General features: G+C 40.3%; 1 protein-coding gene across 3 annotated transcripts in view; it reads right to left on the bottom strand.

The window, feature by feature from the left end:
- JARID2 (jumonji and AT-rich interaction domain containing 2) overlaps positions 1-18,513 on the bottom strand; it is a 210,940-nt gene that overhangs the window by 33,575 nt on the left and 158,852 nt on the right. For all 3 annotated transcript variants that reach the window (XM_035549637.2, XM_035549638.2, XM_050708616.1), the window contains exons 5-6: positions 12,447-12,623; positions 1,587-1,816 (exon numbers count right to left, since the gene is read on the bottom strand). In XM_035549637.2, the coding sequence (XP_035405530.1) occupies positions 1,587-1,816; positions 12,447-12,623 (407 nt within the window). The remainder of the gene's footprint in view (positions 1-1,586; positions 1,817-12,446; positions 12,624-18,513) is intronic.

Raw genomic sequence — 18,513 nt, 5'->3', positions numbered from 1 at the left:
TTTCCCTTCTTAGAACTACCTTCACAAGTGACAGCTGTTGACTTTTACAAGAATTGTAACTATTCACACTTTGATAATACAACTTTAAAGCATTTCACACAAGTGTTCCAGTGAGTTAAAATAATTAAGTATAAATTGTATCTACTATTTGGGAAACTTGTTCAATGAGAAGAGCTCAGGGCAGCGCATGTCACAACAAGGCCCACAGGATATTGGCAGTCACAAGAAAAAGCCAAAAGAAAGGATACAAACGAAGGCAGGCATTCAGGCTCATGACTCAGTAAGCAAAAAATGCCATGGGGGGAATAAAGAATGCAAGTTTACAGAGGTACAGAGAAATATACTGTACATAACCTTCAGAATCTCAGATTTGATTTAAAAGGTAATACAAATCCAATGGAGGCATTTCAGGAGAAACTGAACACCACTAAAGCACAGGGCATGGAAGATTTCCTTAGCAAGAGCACCACTGTTTTTCTTTTTGCTGTTTTTAATTTCCAAGCCTACGATTGAGAGGTGCCATTTAAGGCCTTGACAGCCCTAGAAGATGGCAATTCCAGCTCCACTGAAATCCACCCTAGCCTATTTGGAAGAAAAAACCTTTAGATGCCAGCAAATAAAAAACTGTCTGTAAGTGGCCTGCTAAGAATTAACCACTGGAAAGAAAAAAAAAAAAACAACTATAAGTGCAGCAAGCTTACTGTACTGCCCTTCTCCAGTGTGGGTACTCTGCTAACCCATCCCCAGGCTGAATTAGCTCATGTAAGGTCACAGCTCAGAGAATTTGAAAGGATACTGACTGAGGGTTTTGAAACTCTTTTATAAAAAAACTAATTTGCCAGTTTCTATTTTAGAAGCTCTTTGATCCAACCATCAAAAATAGATGGAGACACATCCTGCCCAAATGCAAGTCATAAGTGCTGAAAGATCATTCCACTAAACTTACACCCCCAGATCAAAGTCAGGCTGACACAAACTTCTTGCTGGATTTTTTGCTAGTCTTCAACTAGGTAACATGAAAACCTTGCATTTCTCCCTTCCTGGTATGTCCACTGCGAAGGAGACAATATCCTGGAATACTTTCCTTATGCATTGGGCAAGATATTTGTCCCAGACTCCGAGGTTTGTATTGCCCACATGCAATACAAGACACCTGAGCATAACATCAGCTTCTCTACAAGGCCAGCCTCTAAGATAACCAAGCGGACCAGCCGTACACAGAAGGAATTCATTTTTGCCATGTGATGCCAGCCTTGGTGCTGTCAGCAGAGGCCAACAAGGGTGCCACTCAGAAAGGTTTAATAAATAACGATGTGAACTTTACCCTTTCATAGCTACACACTGGGTAATATAAGGAGTGGATTGTAAAGAGTGCTTTATTGTAATGACCTACTATGCATGTAACACTTTTCTTTTTTCCTTCTTTCTCTCTTTCTCTCTCTCTTTCACTGAAAATTAACTCCCTGCTGTCTCCCGAGCACACTTTTAAGGGTTGCCATGTTCCCTCTGTGCCATGCAGTGGAAAATGGAGCTAGCACCTTAGAAGTCTGCGTTTCCTGTGTCCACAGTAGAGCATAATTCATTACCTGTTTCCTTAAGTCCTGAGCCGATCTATGAAGAGTGTGGTGGTTGTTAGCGGTGAGCCCTTTCGTAGAGGAGCCAGTGTTTGTAGTAGGATGGTGATTAGCAGCAGCCTGGTCTTTTCGGCTCTCAGCCTTATGTTCACTGTTCTTCTCCTTCCCTGGTGTGGCCTCTTTGCTTTTGTGTTTCTGAGCAGGTTCTTTCTCCTTCAATGATTTGCTGGACCCATTGAAAACTGAGAAGAGGGAAAACCAGACAGAGTATTAAAGAAAGAAAAAAAAAGTACATACAAGCCTACATTCTTCATTCAAAACAACCCAACTTTCTTTGCTGTCAGTGTTCAATATTTAGTGAGCATCTTATTATAGCTAAAGTAAAATCAATACAGAAATAGAAACGCTATTTTGCATATTTATCTAAATTAACAGATTTACTAAAGTGAACTATTTCCTTTGATTATTAGAACATTATCTTCAATATCCAAATTAAAACATACAAGGTATATTACTATTTAGATTGACCTAAATATAGACTTTTCCATTTGATTTTTATTTATGACAGTTTTAATTAACTTTTTGCTGCAGCAATGAGGAAGTGCTGAACATAACATAAACAGAAAAAAGATTTATTTTTACTTTAACATAAAGAAAGGAAATGTTCCATGAAAAAGCATGTTTTGTTTTCATCAATATCCAAACTGCTGAACCAAACTGACAGCAGCTTGCTTATAGCAGACAAGCTGCAAATAGAAGAAGGTACTTCTGCAAATGAAGGAAAATAATAAAAACTGTTTGGAACATGTCAGATAAAGTAATGTGGGGGGCCCAAGCTGAGCATCCTAGCCTTCTGCTGAAGTTAAGGGATAAGAAAGCACAGAATAGAAACCACATTTTTTGTGCAATAAATATTATGTAAAAATGCATACAAGTCTATCTCAATAAGGTTCATTCCTTTCCCTCTGCTGAATTTAAGAATATACATTGCTTTTTATTGTCAGGGAACACAAAAAGTTGAGATTTTTATCTGTATTTTTTTCAAAAAGACAATTTTGTCCTTTTGTCTGTTTGTTAATCAAAATATGTAGTAAATATATGTAAGTGCTTCCTGTTCATCAGTGAGGCACTTGACAGAGGTCTGTGAGGTTTGTGATCTGACGTCCACAATGGCCAAAAGCTCTCCTGCCTTCTCTACTCATCTACTCTTGTTCTTCACCCTCTCTTTTGACCTGGCTTAGGGAAGGATGTAAGTAAGAAAGAAAATTCCTAAATACTCAACGGCACAAAGATCTAAGAATTGTATGTATTACACATGACACACACTATCTGTTTGGGAATATTAACTGAATGAATTAAGTCATTGTTTCCTTGGGAAATGAAAGCCTTATTCAATCAATAAACATGATATGCCTATGATACATTCCTTTTTATCTAAATTGCAAAGCTTAGCTGTCTCTACAGACGTCCTGTAGTAGTAGAGGAGTAGTAGCAGTAATAGTAGTAATAATAAGCAACCAACAATCCTGCTGGCCCGAGGAGGTGCATCTAAGCCGCTTCTGGGCTGCTAAGGTGCATCAAAGCTGCTTCACCTACCTCCCAACCTTCCCACCGTGCCTCCAAAAATGGAAATTCCAGCAAGCTATCAACAAAATTGTTATTCAGGTCACTTATCACGTTGGGTTGGTAGTAAGCATTAAAGCAGATGATGTAAAAGAAAAATTGCAATTGTACGTTATTGCACCTCCTCCTCTTTCCCTCTCTTCCTGTTGCATAAATTGAGTAGGAAGGAGAGAAATCCCGTCTGCAGCGAAGTCACCGCAAATTCCCCTGTGGCTTTGGCTCTGCCGAGCTCAGGAGCAACTGGCGCTGCCCCAGACAGCCAAGGATTTCTCTGTGATTTCAGTGGAAGTCTCATAACCTCCGTGTCTCATTTCCAGTGATGGAACCGATAATAATTGCCAACCCCTCTCGCGGAGTTCACGACAATACATTTATCCTCCTTTGTAAGGAGTTCTCACATCAGATGGAAGGCAGTACAAATGCACAAAGTGCGACTATTTATTTTTAATAAGATGTATCACAAACAAATGATGGCAGCTTTGTTAATACGTATTTCATCACTGCAAGCAATATTTTTCTTCAGATGGAACAAATTGTATATACTGATCTGTTCCTCATACGGAAACGCTAAGTCAGAGAGATTAGTTTTTTGTATTCAGTTGCCACTTTATAACTGAAAATTACTAAAACAGAAAACACAGCCAAAAAGCCAAACTGTGCACTTTTATGGTTCACCAAAAAAAAAAAAAAGCAGCGAACATGAGACGAGGTATATTTTATATGCAACAGCTCATTAATTTTAAGTGTCGTGGGAACCCTGCCAGTTTTACCCTCTGAGTAATTATCCTTTGTCTTAATTTGTAAGATTCTTGAAAGGGGGAAGAGAGAAATGAGAGAAAAAAAATGTTCGCTCTCACAGGAAAAGCTTAAAAACCTTAAACCCTGAGAACACAACAAAAAGGGTGAGCCATCGATGCAAAACGATCCTGGCCATGCTGTCTCTAGTTATAGATGGTATCGGTTTCTAAAAAAAAAAAATCAGTATTTCTTGCTTCAAACACTTATAACGTTATTATATCCAGACAGGTGTAAAAATCTTTCCATAATGCGTTTTGCCAAATTCGCAACCATATTATATGAACAAGTATGTAAGTGTTCACCCAATTAATTACAAGACATTATCACAAGCCAAACATTTAAGGAAAAAAAAATCCCATAGACCATGATTTTGCTCCCATCTGAGTAAAAATGTGGAATTAAGTTATTTAGACTTACAGAGTATAATACAGGATCGAACTTTGGCCCAAGTAGCTAGCAAGACAGTTCAGTGAAAAGATGAAATTACTAGGGAAGGAAGACCAACCCCCCCCCCCCCCACCCCCCCCCCAAGAAATATAATTGTTGAAAAGTAACTGATAATAAGAAAGAAAAATCCACTTCTCAAAGGAAAACAAACAAACAACCACAACAACAATCATGCATGAAATATCACCGAGACCAAATCTTGTTTAACAATAAAATGATTACTAATTCTTTTGTGTCTTCTTATGCAGCAAATTGCATTTCCCCTCATGTCTGTCTGCCCTTCAATATTTCTGAGACATTTAGGAAAACAGAAAAGGTGTACCTTATACTTTACTAAGCTCAGATATAAACATGCCACAGCTACAATCTCCCATCCTAGAGATAACTCTGACATGCACAACATCCAGTTACATTTTTTTCCTTGGGAAAGAGTAGTTAATAAAGGTTTCATCCTTGAAACAATGATTTCATTAAAAAATAAAAAATAAGAGAAAGGGGGAGAAAAATAAAAAAACCACACGAGCCACGGAACTCATACTGTTCAAGGAGAAATCTTTTAGAGTCTTGAATTACGATTATTTTACACTACCTTAACCAGTTCTGTACTTCCAGAACAGCTTTTAGTTAAAGGCAAGAGCACTACAAATAAATGATTAAAAGTATAAGCAAATTATTATCGTTTAGAAGCTTCAAATAGAAAAGTGGATATCTTCTTATCCGTATCTATCTGAATGCTCATTCTGAAATGCTGCTTCCTCCAAAGCAATTATTATTATTAGGCTGAAACAATGAGAGTCCTGTAGTGAAATATTTGTGGGTCTTTTGGTTAGCAGTGATGATCAAACACAAAGCAATTGAACCACTACATTCAAAACTTGCAAGCACTGAGGTTTTTTAAACCACTGGTATAATTTATGGCAGCAGAGCAAAACCTTATGGCAAGCATCATCCCCCACGGACACGGCGCAGCTCCCTTTGCAGAAGGGGACCTGGACCCTGGGCACCAATATTCACACAGGATCCCATCCAGGGATTTGGGGGTATCTCATTTCAAACCATGATAAAGAATCCCTACACAAACCAATGCAAACTGTGCAAATCGTGCCTGTAACTACGTACAGCTATAATAATGACTAAGAAAAGTTTCATCGAATAAAGTCATAGATGTGCTTGATTACTACAGATTAATTTAGCATTTACTAAGGGAATTGACACTTCACTAAGCCATAAACATTTATTTATTAAGTTTCCAGCAATTTTCTGAAGTATTTCTGGAAATATTTATGCATGCCATTATTTTATAGGGTATATCCAGTCATCCATTCAGAAGCCAATTTATATTTTTGTACAATAATAAGGTTTTCACTATTTAAACAGCAGAATTACAGGACTGTGTTCAGTCAACAGCTGACACTATGTGCAAAACTTTCTCTCACAAGCCCTCCTCCAGTTTATTCCTGTACCAGAAATGCTCTCTGTAGACTCCCCCGTTATCTCAAGCATAAGGAACAGCGGAGTGTTCACGTATGAAGATTTCTGCTGTATGTTCTGGAAGATAAAGGCATGGACCGTACATGTACACGCATGCTGCATGTAGCAGAGCTCGTGCTGCATAAAGTGATTGCACATTCATAGAACTATTCAAAACAAAGAGGGAAGATAAGAGTGAAAGGGAAAAGTTTTGTTTTCAGAAGGAGAAGAGGGAGCCTTGCCAATTTTGTGAACCCGAGCCAGCTATTCCAATGCAAACCTCATGTTGTTACATAGATCATGTTTGGGAAGAGATGTAATATTAATCAACTTTCTGGCATTAAGTATCCGTTACTGTACAAAAACATTCTTGCTCTGGCTTTAATTCAGTTTTAAGTCACTGTGAAAACATTTATGTGGCTCTCAAACTGCCTTAAAGGACCCAGGCAATAATTCTTTTCTCCTCCCGCAGGAACTAAAACAATGTTCTACTTCCATAAAACAGAATATTTTAATGCTGCCAATTGTTTTCCTTAAGTGTTAGGTATGCTCAGACTTCTATAAACCATTCCAGAGATAGGAGCTCTCTTCCTGAGCCCCAAACACTACCTACATACTTGAGAGGTCAGTGACAAAGGTGTATTTCAGGAGAAGAAAAGGACACCACAACACTGCTGGTGTTACGCGGTACGAAAACACTCAGCACAGCTGTTTCTGCACTTCTCAAGCCCTAACCCGGCTCTACACAATTTGGATGTGGACAACTCCAAAACAAAGTTTCCCCAGCTGTATGCGAACAGAACAGAAGACAAACAGGAGAACTGGCTGATAACATGGCATTTCTTTTTGCCACTATCAATAACGCAACGCAAAACCCTTCACACGCACGAACACATTGGGCCATCACAAGGAGCGTTATTGGTATGAGGCACCACACCATTTGCAAAAATCCAATACCAAGTGTCTCATCTTAACACAAATTCATTACTCTCACCTAACCATTATGACAAAAACAACGTCAAAAGGGTCACTCGCTAAGCAGCAAGTCCATGCAAGAAGCGTCTATCTGTTACCACCAGTCTCTCACCAGGATAACAATTCAATTTTTTTGAGCAACTTCCAGCTCCCCTATTCTTCTCCACAGGTCATACATCTAGCTACTGAAAAGCCACAAATCCCCAAATGTGTTGTGTCTGATTTGCATATTTAAATATGTAAATTACTGCAAAACGGGTAATTTTCATGTTACATATTTTTGCAGAAAAATTAAATGTGCAAAATGTTTATTGCAACAATTACTGGTTCCATGGTATTTCAACAAAAGGCTGTAAATCATCAAAATAATTGCCTATCCATTAACTATTGTAGCACTGTGCCTGAAATTTTCTCATTCTGCATTTTAGCTGGATGCAGAAAATGTATTTCTTCTGAATGTTTACCTCTCCAGGATTAATTTTACTGAAAAAGATGCACAAGCCTAAGACTCTGTCCTATGTACCAAACTACAAATATTTAATTTAGTTTAAAAAAAAAAAAAGCAACTAAATGAGGAATTTTGAATTTTCTTACAAAACACTCAAATGGTAATGTATGTAAAAGATATACCACTTAAGCCCAAGATGTACAAACAGTGCATTGAACTACATTCTGAAATAAGAAAAAAGGATCTACGATCTTTTCCAGCACCATCTTTGTTATTACACGTGTAAGGAAATTACTCCCCTAAATTATCCATTGCAAACTGAGAACCGAAACATTCTTCAGCATTTTTGGCAAGCGAGGAAGACAGCACTAACGCAAAGTATAGTATTTCTAGTGATGCCTGCTTACTGCACGCTACTGCCAGATCTGTTTTGAAATTTGAGCCTTAAGAAAAAGGGCATCTATACAACTTCCCCCCCACTCATTTCAGACAAAAGGCACGCAGACCAGTTTTTATCTGACCACGTTAACAAAACACAGCAGAGACCAGGACCCGTTTTTGCCCCAGCCAGCTTTTACACACTGAAATCTCGTTTGCTCTGGCTAAGGAAATCACAAAGAAGTCTGTTTACAAATAATGACGGCTAACTCTGCTATACATACGCTAGAATTTAATTGTTTGTCTTGGGAATCTGAGGACAAATACAGCATTGCCAGGTAAGCTGGCTCAGATGCACACCTCTGAACCTCTCTGCTGGTGTTAGAAATAGCTAATCTTGCAACCCCCTTACTTGAGAAAATTGGCAGACCATTACTGTAGGAACTGCCGCCCTCAGAGTTGACTACTCAGCTGTATCTGGGGACGCTGCTCCTCCTTGAGGCCCTTTTCCAGTCCACAAGCCCTTAAGGCTCCTTTCTAGTGGAGCAACACCATCCCGTTTCACTCTTTCGATGGGACGGATAACCCAACAACTCCCTAACTGCATCTTCCAGCTCCAGCTCGCAGCCTGCCTAACAAAACACTTGGCACCTGCAAACATTTTCCTTCAGGAGCCTGTGAAGAAAACCTTCTGTTGTGCCACAGAATGAAATCAAAGTAGGATTTATTTAGTTGCGAGGAATTCAAAGAATTAGTTTTACAGAGGCCTAAAACCTAACCTCTTACCTACACGTGGAATTTCCTCCGGGCGGCAGGGAGGTGTACGTCAGCCGCCGTCCCTCCCCGGGGACCGAGGGCCTGCTTGCCCTGCACGTCAGTCTGCCGTGGCTGAGGCCTGACACCCTCCTCCCTCTGCGGAAGGTCAATTTTCTAAAAGATCAATGTCTCCACATCTCCTCCTCCGCGTCGGCAAGACGCCCTGTCATCCAGGCTGTGGTTGAGAAGTTTCTCCCCACACCTGGCAGCCACACTGAAGAAAAAACGCGTTGTTTAAGCCAACGCTTCCGCCTGGCTTCTTCCATCAAATTCCTTGCATTCAGAGCCCTGTACTAGTCTCGGATGGACTGATGGTCATTTGAGATGGGTACAAAATGCAAGCTGGGAAATAAGCGTACCCATCTGAGCAGCACACAGACATCCTGTGACTGGGCATCCTGGATCCAAATACTGGGAATGAAGGCGGTTCCTACACCCACACTCGAGGGTTGGTAACAGGGCTGCAGTTACAACCCAGGCATCTGAACTTCTGCACTAGCTGAGGCAATATGCACCACATCATCCCTAGTTTTCCATATGTTAATTTTGAAATTCACCACAAACTTACTTAGAAGGTTTGAAGTTAAAAGGGAACTATGTGCTTTAAAAGGACATGCATCCTTGACTTGCTTTCCATAAGGCTATTCTAACATCACTTCAGTATATGGAAACAGAGAGATGGATTACATTCTTCTGACTGTTTGTATGGTTTCTTAGCTGAGAAAATATTCTTTTGAAGTCAGTAGCTATATGGAAACAAAGTGATTCAGTTGATTAGTTTCTGGCCTTTCACCGTTTTAACCCTGCTATAAATCCTAACTCAATTAAAATAATTCTGATTAGAACCAAAATTCCACGCTCCTCCTCAAGAGATATACACAATTCCAACCTCCTCCTCAAGAGATATACACTATTAAAGGAACGAACCTCTGCTAATTTTATTGCCGAATTTGACAGAAAAGTTATTGATGGTGTTTTGCACAGGTCAGACTAGAGCTGAACTCTGACTTGAGTTTACTTGGGACACATACTGTAATGCATAAAAGCAAGCAATAAACGCTCACACATTTTACTCTACGTTACAAGAGAACACCTCTTGCAAACAAAAACTGAAAGTCGTTAGCCAATGTCATCTTCTCTTAGTGAGAAATGCTCATTGTAAATTTAAGCATTCTGAAAAAGACAGTTATGGGAAGAGCAAGCCAAGAGTTAGGTGCAGAACAACCTACACAGCATGAGGGAGATCTCTCCAGAACTAATACCAGTTTCTAACCAAGCCAAAAAAACACCACCAATGACACCCAAGCCTTTATCTGCTGCTAACTAATCTTAACATATGTCAGACCTGGCCTAATCAGCTGAAGTTTGGCAATGACGTGAAACCAGTTTTTGAGAGCACAGCTCCAACATTTTCCCTTGTGGCAGCTGCAGCAATTATTTTAGAAAACAGTTTAACTGCAACGCTGTCACTGCGTGCACTCAGACATTGCATGAAGGAAAGCCTTGCACATTGCTACATATCCCTTTTGCACATGCCCATGGACATAGGGGATAAACACTTCTCTTGCTAAGAATTTCACTTTGCTCTTTAACAGTTAGGTATGTGTGCAGCACATCAGAAGTACTAAGAAAGGAGGAAGAAAGAGCACAGGTAACAATGTGATTCTTGAAATAAGCTTATTGCAAGCACAAAGCTTGGAGGGTGACAAGTCACTTGAACTAATACTCCAACTCATTCAACAAGCTATGCTACGTGCTATATCAGCTTCTCATTCATACTTAGGCATTTTCGATCTAGTTATCTGTCCAAAAGGTGGCTCAACAGGCTAGGTTATAACACAATTTGGTGTACAACCCTAATAACATCCCCCACTGGTGTCAGAAGAGGATATTGACAAATGACTTCACCAGGAAAGTTGTTCTGGTCCCCATTTAGTAGAAAGCAATCATTTGACACTGTCTAATGACATTAATCAAGCTCTGAACCTTTGTTGTTGTATGTCATAGCAAATGCTTAGCATTTTCAGGTCCAAAGTACTTGACTACACATCGTACATTAAAAACAAAAGACTTTAATTCATTAAAAATAGACTCTCACGCTAGATTAAGTTCATTTGGTGCACCCGTCCCTGGTCTGCCTTTGTGTGTGGTCTCATTTAAAAGAGACACACATGAGCCAGAACCTACTTTATTCAGAGGAAACAAAAATACTATTGGCTGTCAACCAAAATAACAGACACTGAAAAATGGGAATACTCTTGGGTAAGGAGATTTTAATTAAAAAATAAAAAGAAGAAGAAGAAGGAGACAAAAAAGGAAATGACAATGACGATGAAGGAGAAGAAGCTGCCTTCTCTGGGAATTCCTATTTCATCACCTTTGTCAAAACATCTCACATTGTCTCCTATGTATTTTATAAAGGCCTTTTGCACATCTATTAAAACAGCAGCTTCACTTATGCTCAGTCTGATCTATATTGATAAAGATTACGAAGCCATTAATGGCTCATTAAGTTTGCCTTTACTTACCCCCAATTAAGATTTCAGGTGTCTCTGGTTTTGAGCTAATTTCAAAGTGGCTGCCATCTGGGACCTTCTCAAGGAACATGATCGGCTCCTTTTGTAATGATATATCACATTTAAAACTCTAAGGCAGCACTTCTGTTACGTGCAGTCTCATTTTCCATATACAGAGCTTTGTGCCTGTTACTTTGGTTTACTTAGAAATCAATCCAAAGTGCTAAGTTTTGATCCATGGCTTTTACAGCATTAAAGTGCCTGCTTACAGCTGACAGTTGAAATATTATTAGGTATGACAGCCCTTTCCACTTCTCCACAAATCGTTCACAAAAAAAGGGGAGTTTTTGAGCTGGGGTGTGCAATAAAAAACAGATTCAGCCACCGTCATGAAAAATAATTCTGGTATATATAACAAGGGATTTCTTTACAGAAAATTTCATTTTGAAAAGCAGAGATGAGGACCAGCACAGTGATGTAATTGGGACCTATTCATCTCTTCTTCAGAGCTGAGAGTAGCATGAAAGAAGGAAAAAAAAAAAAAGCAGGCACAGGTCACAACCACCTCTGAAAAAGTGCTCTGTAGAAACACCTTCCTCTCCGTCCTGTTGCTAAGAGGGAAGCTGAACAAGCAGTCACCAGAAGGAAAGATTTTCATGGTAAACTAATACTGGGGAAGGGGATGGGGAGCACAGAATCCATTTTGAAATGATGAAAGACAGAGAGGGCACAGACTTGTCATGATACAATAGCTTTGCTGGAGACTGAAAGCAAGTCTTGCAGGACTTTGGCAGTGGAACATCATGGCATAGTCAGAAAGTTTTCAGCATGGTTTTTAGTTCTTCCATTTTACACTAGCTGATGTTGCAACGTAACACTGATAAACTTATCAAGATTTGACATTAGGACACTGTGACAGAAAGATTTTGCAATGAATGCAGTTTTTGTTGATTTGCAAAGAAATAACTAACTTCATAAAACTCCTGTAAAACCCTTCTAAGTTACCAAGAGCATAAATGCAGTATCTTTACCTACTGCAACTGTGGCATCAATATTGCATGTGAGAAATTAAGCGTTGCCCTTTTCATATGTTTTGATAACACTCAAGAAGTACTTAGATGCTTATATTTAACTTTGATAAAACAAATTCATTCTAGATAAAGCATCAGTCTCAAAAGAGCTAGTGAGTGTCTCCAGCCCTGCAGTTACAGCTCCAGCACAGACAGAGTTCAGACTGTCAGGGGAAACAGGTTAAAAAAGAAGATGCTAACACCACATCTCACTCCATTTTCCCATTATGTCCTATATCCTTTTTCACTCAGGTCCACAAGGATGTACAAGGATTCTGTTCTTAAGTTTGTCTACTAGGCAGTGTAAGACAACAGCACTATTTAGACCTACCTTGCCCATTTGGAACTTGTTTATGCGTTTTTCCTTTCCTGGGGGTTGACTGGCATGATGATGAAGCATTATTTGTAGCTGTTTTTGTGTCTTCTGTCTCCTCCTCTTCTTCTTCTTCATCCTCGTCATCCTGAGAACTTCCGAAGTATACCATGTTGCTGGGCAGGGCTGGGGAACCTGATCATTAGAAAGAAATGGCTCATTAACATCATTACATTCACTTACTGCACTAACCATATTGATCACAATCTATTTGAGTGTTATGCATAGCAAGGGAAGAGGCACCCAGAGATGGAAGGTCACAGTACTGCGTGACTAACTGGAGCCTTCTTTATTTGTTTCTACCAAAAGAATACCTATGTGCTTGAAAAGGAGGGTTCCCCCTCTCCAAAAATAAAAAAAAATAAAAATAAAAAAGCACATTGTATTCATACTTTAGACAAGCAAACAGTCTTGCTACAAGCCCTAATTAATAGCTTTGTGTATTCAGAAAAGGACTAATGCACATGCTTAATTTCAAATGCATGCTTTACTGCCTTGCTCAAGTCTTAATGCATGAACTAGAAGCTTACAGCCTTTCCAAACAGAAGAAAAAGGAGCATTTACAAACCAATCTGCACCCCAGTAATATTTTTAGGTTATTATTGCAATAAAATATTACTGTTTAAACTTCACAGTGCTTTGCAGACCTCTATGGCATTGTACACAATGCTTTGCAGTGTTCTGGTTCTGTTTCACACAAAGAGAAAAACCGAAACATGAGATGCTTGAATTTGCCTAGCAGGTCCCTGGCAAAGGACAGAAAACAGCAAAGGTCTCCTGACTTCCAGTGTGCTCCTCTTGAGGATGTTGTTTCTCCTTTACTTCCCATAATGTTCCCCCTAACCTGCCTCATCCGTGCAAGGGTAAGACACAACATACAATTCAGTAAGAGGTAAGTGAGGATCCACAAGTCTAACAATGATATAGGACTCTAATTTACATGTACCTCTTACACAAAATTTCTTTTAGGCATGTCATGCAACAGTATGGGCTTCTTTCCACTGTACCAGGACACGTGACTGTAGTACTCTATTTTAAAATACATAAATAGTATGACAACTAGTGGACACTTTCCCTTATCCCAGATGTTGGTTTGCACTCTTTTCCCAGGAAGGACAGGTGTCCTAGAAGGCTCCTACTTATTCACAAAAAGATTATTTTTTTCATGTAGAATGGGAAGAAATAGAAAATCTATAGAAAGTGTAGAATGGGGACTTGTCACTTCAGTATTCCTCTGCAGCTAAATTAGACTAAGAACAAGGAGAGCTGGGTTACAGACTAACACAAGATAGTGACTATTTGGCTGCTGCTTCCTTAGCTAACACTTTTGGCTTTAAGCTCTTTAGAACAGCAATTCTGTATTTTGTTTGGTGCCTTAATACAGCACAAAAACCAGGATAGGCCATTTCTGCGATGAACCATCCTTTCCAAAGGATCAGAAACCCACCACAGCATCTCCCTCAAATAAATCTACAGGAAGACTCAGGAAAGGATGGAGCAGGCAGTGCGGCAGAAGGGTACACAGCGGCTGTTTCCAGAGGGAGCAAGGGGCCATTTAAAAGGGGACACATACACCTGGCATTCGCAAAAATGGGCCACTGCTATGCAGGAAGCCAAAGCTGGTAGCAGTAAAGCCACATGGACTTTGATCACACGTGAAGACCTCTGCTTTCAGTCTCTATAGCAGACCTTGTGGGACTGCAACTGCCCCGGGGAGAAGCTCCCTGCCAGCACCCCGCCCGGTGCACCAGTGGTGGCCATGGGACAGCCACGGGAGGCACTGCAGCAGCACCTAGGACTCTTCCCCCCTGAGATAACTTGTAAATTAATCCATCAAGCCTAGGCCTGAAGCGTTCTGTGTGTGAACACATAGGGTTATCCTAAGGGGAGATCTGTATTAGCCTTTTGCATGCCACAACTTTCAGATCTGTACAGACTGATGATCAAATGCAGCATGACTCCTGACCTATTTTGCAGCATGGGAGCTGTAGCAACTGACAGAAACAAAAACTTTTGTGGTTTTGGCCTAGAAAAAAAGCCCAGAACTTTTTGGCATACGCTAAGCAATCATCCAGAGAAGGCAAGAGGTGCTGAGAGGCACATGAATTCTCCTACCTGGGGGCAGCTTTAGTCTCAATAGCAACTAATTAGAGAACTCCAAGGCAGTTACACTAGGGCAATGCAGCCTGAAAAGTAAATTATCTTTTTAATTCCATCTAGGTACCCAGGTCTGCATTTCACGTCCGTATTGTGTATCAACTCCTCATCAGGATCCAAAGTCTGACACCATTAGTGCATTAATGCATCAACAAACAATGGCAGTAAAAGAAAGTCTCTGTCAGGATCCTTCAAAATTGGACTCAAACACAGACTGAAATCTATTATAATTAGACAAATAAATACTTTCAGAAATTTTATCCTTCCAAGACGTTAAAATGGGAGACCTGATATAGAGTCTATTCTCTAAGCCTTCTTCCCCTGCACTTCCACATCCCTGAACTTTGGTCAGCTGCCTTCAACAGCAACTACCAAAAAGAAATTATCATCTGTGATACAAATGTTTTTATTACAACAGCAATCTTCTTTCTTTTTGTTTTGTTTGAAGCGCAGAATAAAATGTAGTACTATGTGATTCTGCTTAGAAAGGAAGAAAGGTCTAACCCAATGGAGAGAACAGATACAAGCTTTACCTAACTCCTGGTATTCAGCTGTCGTAATCTCGGCACATAAATCTTCAGCCAGAATGACATTTTTTAATTCTTTCCAATCCAGAACTATGAACAACAATGGTTAAACTGCATTCCTTGGACAGCTGGGACTGTTTGGGGAGTGCATTTGCAGAGAAATTAGACTAGCAATGTCCAATAACAGAGTAGAGTCCCGCTAGTCCTCACTTTACTGATCTAAGTGCTCTGCAATATGAGACCTCAGAGAAAAGCTGGTGTTCACTCCAGGTCACCTCCTCCCCCCCAGCTTTTCCTACACATTTATTAAAGTTGACTTGCAAAACAGCAAAGAAAGGAAAAAACAATCAAACAAAGAAAACCACTGGACTCAGGCATTCTGGTTCTATTTGAACATCATCATGGATGAAAGACGCTGAAAGAAAACTAAAAGCTTTAAGCTTTCTTGCTTCCTTTTTATATTAGAACTATTTTTATCACATCTCATAGTAAGATTTCAGTTCTGGAACAGCCTCAAATACTGAGAATTTGTTCACACCTATGTGTTGAGCCAGTTAAAAACACTTTCACTTTAAATCTATGTACCTAAACATGTCCAGAAGGCTGGGAAAACAGCTAATTTAAAACACTGGAATAGGCTGTTCATGCCCAAGATAATGCAAATTCCATTTATGGGCAAATGAAGGAATTAAAGGAAAGACAAGCCTGCATGTATGCTGTGATTTCATTCAAGCTAAAACAATGACAATTCGTTTCATAAGTGAAGCTGCAGTGTTAAGAGTAAAAGCTAGGTGACCGCTCACCTTCTTTACTACAAAAAATATTCCTGTCCTATATCTATGCTGCATCCTCTCTGAGACTGTACAGGGATGTGCACCTGATGCCATCGCCTACCTCTGCAAGGAACCCTGGTTCTTACTCAAAGCTGCCAATTTGTATAAACAACACTAAGTAGTGCTGTTGTAGACAAGAATGTCTAGGACCACTGGAGATCTGGAAAAGAGCGCACTCAAAAGTTGGTTTGTGTTTTTTTTTTTTATATCAGAATGTCTAATAAAATATATTACCCCTTCTCATAAAGCTTGCCTGTCTTCACCTGTAGTTAGGAACACAGTGTTTGTCTTTACTCACAGAGACTTTGTTGAGAGTTGTTGCTCTCAAGTTTCTCCATGTATAACAGGTATTTATCATGACAATGACATACGGCACCAAGATGATAAAAATCCTTCAAAATGGCATGAGAATAAGGAACACTGCAGGTTCACCAGATTCATACATACACAAACATTCATAGAACACACAGCTGTAGGCAATTCCTTGATTATTATTATTTTTTTTAATTTATTACACACTACTCTGCACATTAATATCCAAAGTAAATCCTTCTGTCTTTGCCTGGACACACTCTGCAACACAAACAGACGAGGCAGCTCTGCTCCATCATTTCTACACGCACGCTACCAGCCAGGCAGCATGAGCAAAGATGAACAACCATCCCTCCTCATCCTCTTCCCCTCCCCACCATTTTGTTATTCTCAAAGCCTACCCAGGGCAATCTAAAGAGCGACATTAGAATTTAATTAGTATCAAAAAGCAGAAGTGAAGAACTCCCGTGCTGCAGATAGAGGGCAACATCTGTGCCCAGGAGGTGGTGCAGGTCAGGTCTCAGCACTCTAGGTATGTAATTCCCCCCTTCCTCGCTTTCTATCCCCAAAAAAACAGCAGAAAACCTGCAACAGAGTTATGAGAGCCTGTGGCTGTATTGAATTTTACAAGTCTCCTTCTGTGTAGGGAGCCCCCGAGTTGTGCAGGCAGCTGCTACCATGGGAATTACAGCAGATGAAAGTGGAGAGGCAGGAGCTGCACTTCAGTGCCTGGGGAAAGCGGGTGAGCAGCCCTCGACACTGAGAAACCCGTCCTGCCTCGCTCCAGATCAACAGGTGCCTGGAAAACTGCTCGCTCAGCAGCGAGGCGTGGGACAAACCTGATGGTAATCTAGAAAATAAAAATCTAGAAGAGAAATCTAAAAGAAATTTCCTCCAAGGAACCATCGAGGCTGTCTGTGGCTGTGTGCGCATTTTTCTTGGCATCAAAACTGGTCTACAGATCATCTACCCACCTGGCCTCTGGTTCTTACTCCAGTGCCACCACCTTGGCTGTGGCAGTGTAATTTTTTTTTTTTTTGTGAGGGGCCATGTGGTGAATCAGATCAGGGAACCGATTCAGATTAAAATCCCAGACTAAGGAAATTAAAGTCCATTAATAAATGCTGTAACGACAATTTAAAGTTACAAGCTCTCAGGTTAAGATTTGGAAAATTTCTATGCACGCTTTTTCTTATTGAACGTGCAGCTTAATATATCACTATATTATTAAACAAAACACGAAATGCAGTATGTTTCCAGTCTCCTGGAGTAGCCATACGTTTTACATTCTGTCTTGATGATGTCTAGGCACTCCCTAACCGCACTTCTTTCAAGAAGGCTGATTTGTTTTGCATCAATATTTGCATAAATCACGTGCCATCACCACAGAGCTGGATGAGGCTATTGCAACACGATGGGTGGAGAGAAGAATGCACGGCAGAGAAATTAAGCTGAAAGAAAGGGCATGTAGCAGCAGGGCAGAAGAGAGGAGCACAGATGTGCTGGGCTGGGAGAGAGGTGAGCAGGGAGAGGTAAGCTAGCAGGTGCACAGAGGCTGCAGGACAAATGGGAACAGGCAAATGCTGGAAGAGTTACCGACATTAAGTAGTAAAGAGGGAAGGGCACCGTTTATTTAAGAGCAATGTCTCTGACATAGTGCTGTCCACCTGCTGCCCCGTTCTGGACACATGATGCCCACCTTTCTCGGTTACCAAGTCGGGGTCATCTCATAGCCAAGAGCAGAAACCCCACAGCCAAGGCCAGGCAGCATCCCAGAGGGAACTTCTACTCTGCTCCCCCGAATCCCTGCAGGAAGGCCAAATTACCAAATACGACCCTCACGATGCAATTCTGCAAGCCTAATAAATTGCCATGGTTAACTAAGGGATTGCAAGGCAACAAAAAGCTTGGCAGCAAACAAAGTACCCACTCCTCACCAGCATCAGAGCAGGAGTTACCTCTCCTATGGTCGGGTACCACTACGCGTGAGAAATGTGGAGAAAATCACCCATGGTGATTTTTCTTTTTTAAATTCACTCATCATGGTTACAATGAGCTATGAATTATTACAAAATGGGAGGATATTCAGTTATTTAAAAAATGAGTTTTGAAGTATTGTTGGCAACTGTTTCTGCCAGTATCTGCAGTTTCATTATTGAAATTCTCTCTTGAGTATTTTTGACTTCCCTCCTATTG

Source organism: Cygnus atratus, chromosome 2 (genome assembly GCF_013377495.2).
Source record: "Cygnus atratus isolate AKBS03 ecotype Queensland, Australia chromosome 2, CAtr_DNAZoo_HiC_assembly, whole genome shotgun sequence".
In the NCBI taxonomy this organism is placed as follows: Eukaryota; Metazoa; Chordata; class Aves; order Anseriformes; family Anatidae; genus Cygnus; species Cygnus atratus.
This window is presented reverse-complemented; position numbering and strand designations above follow the sequence as displayed.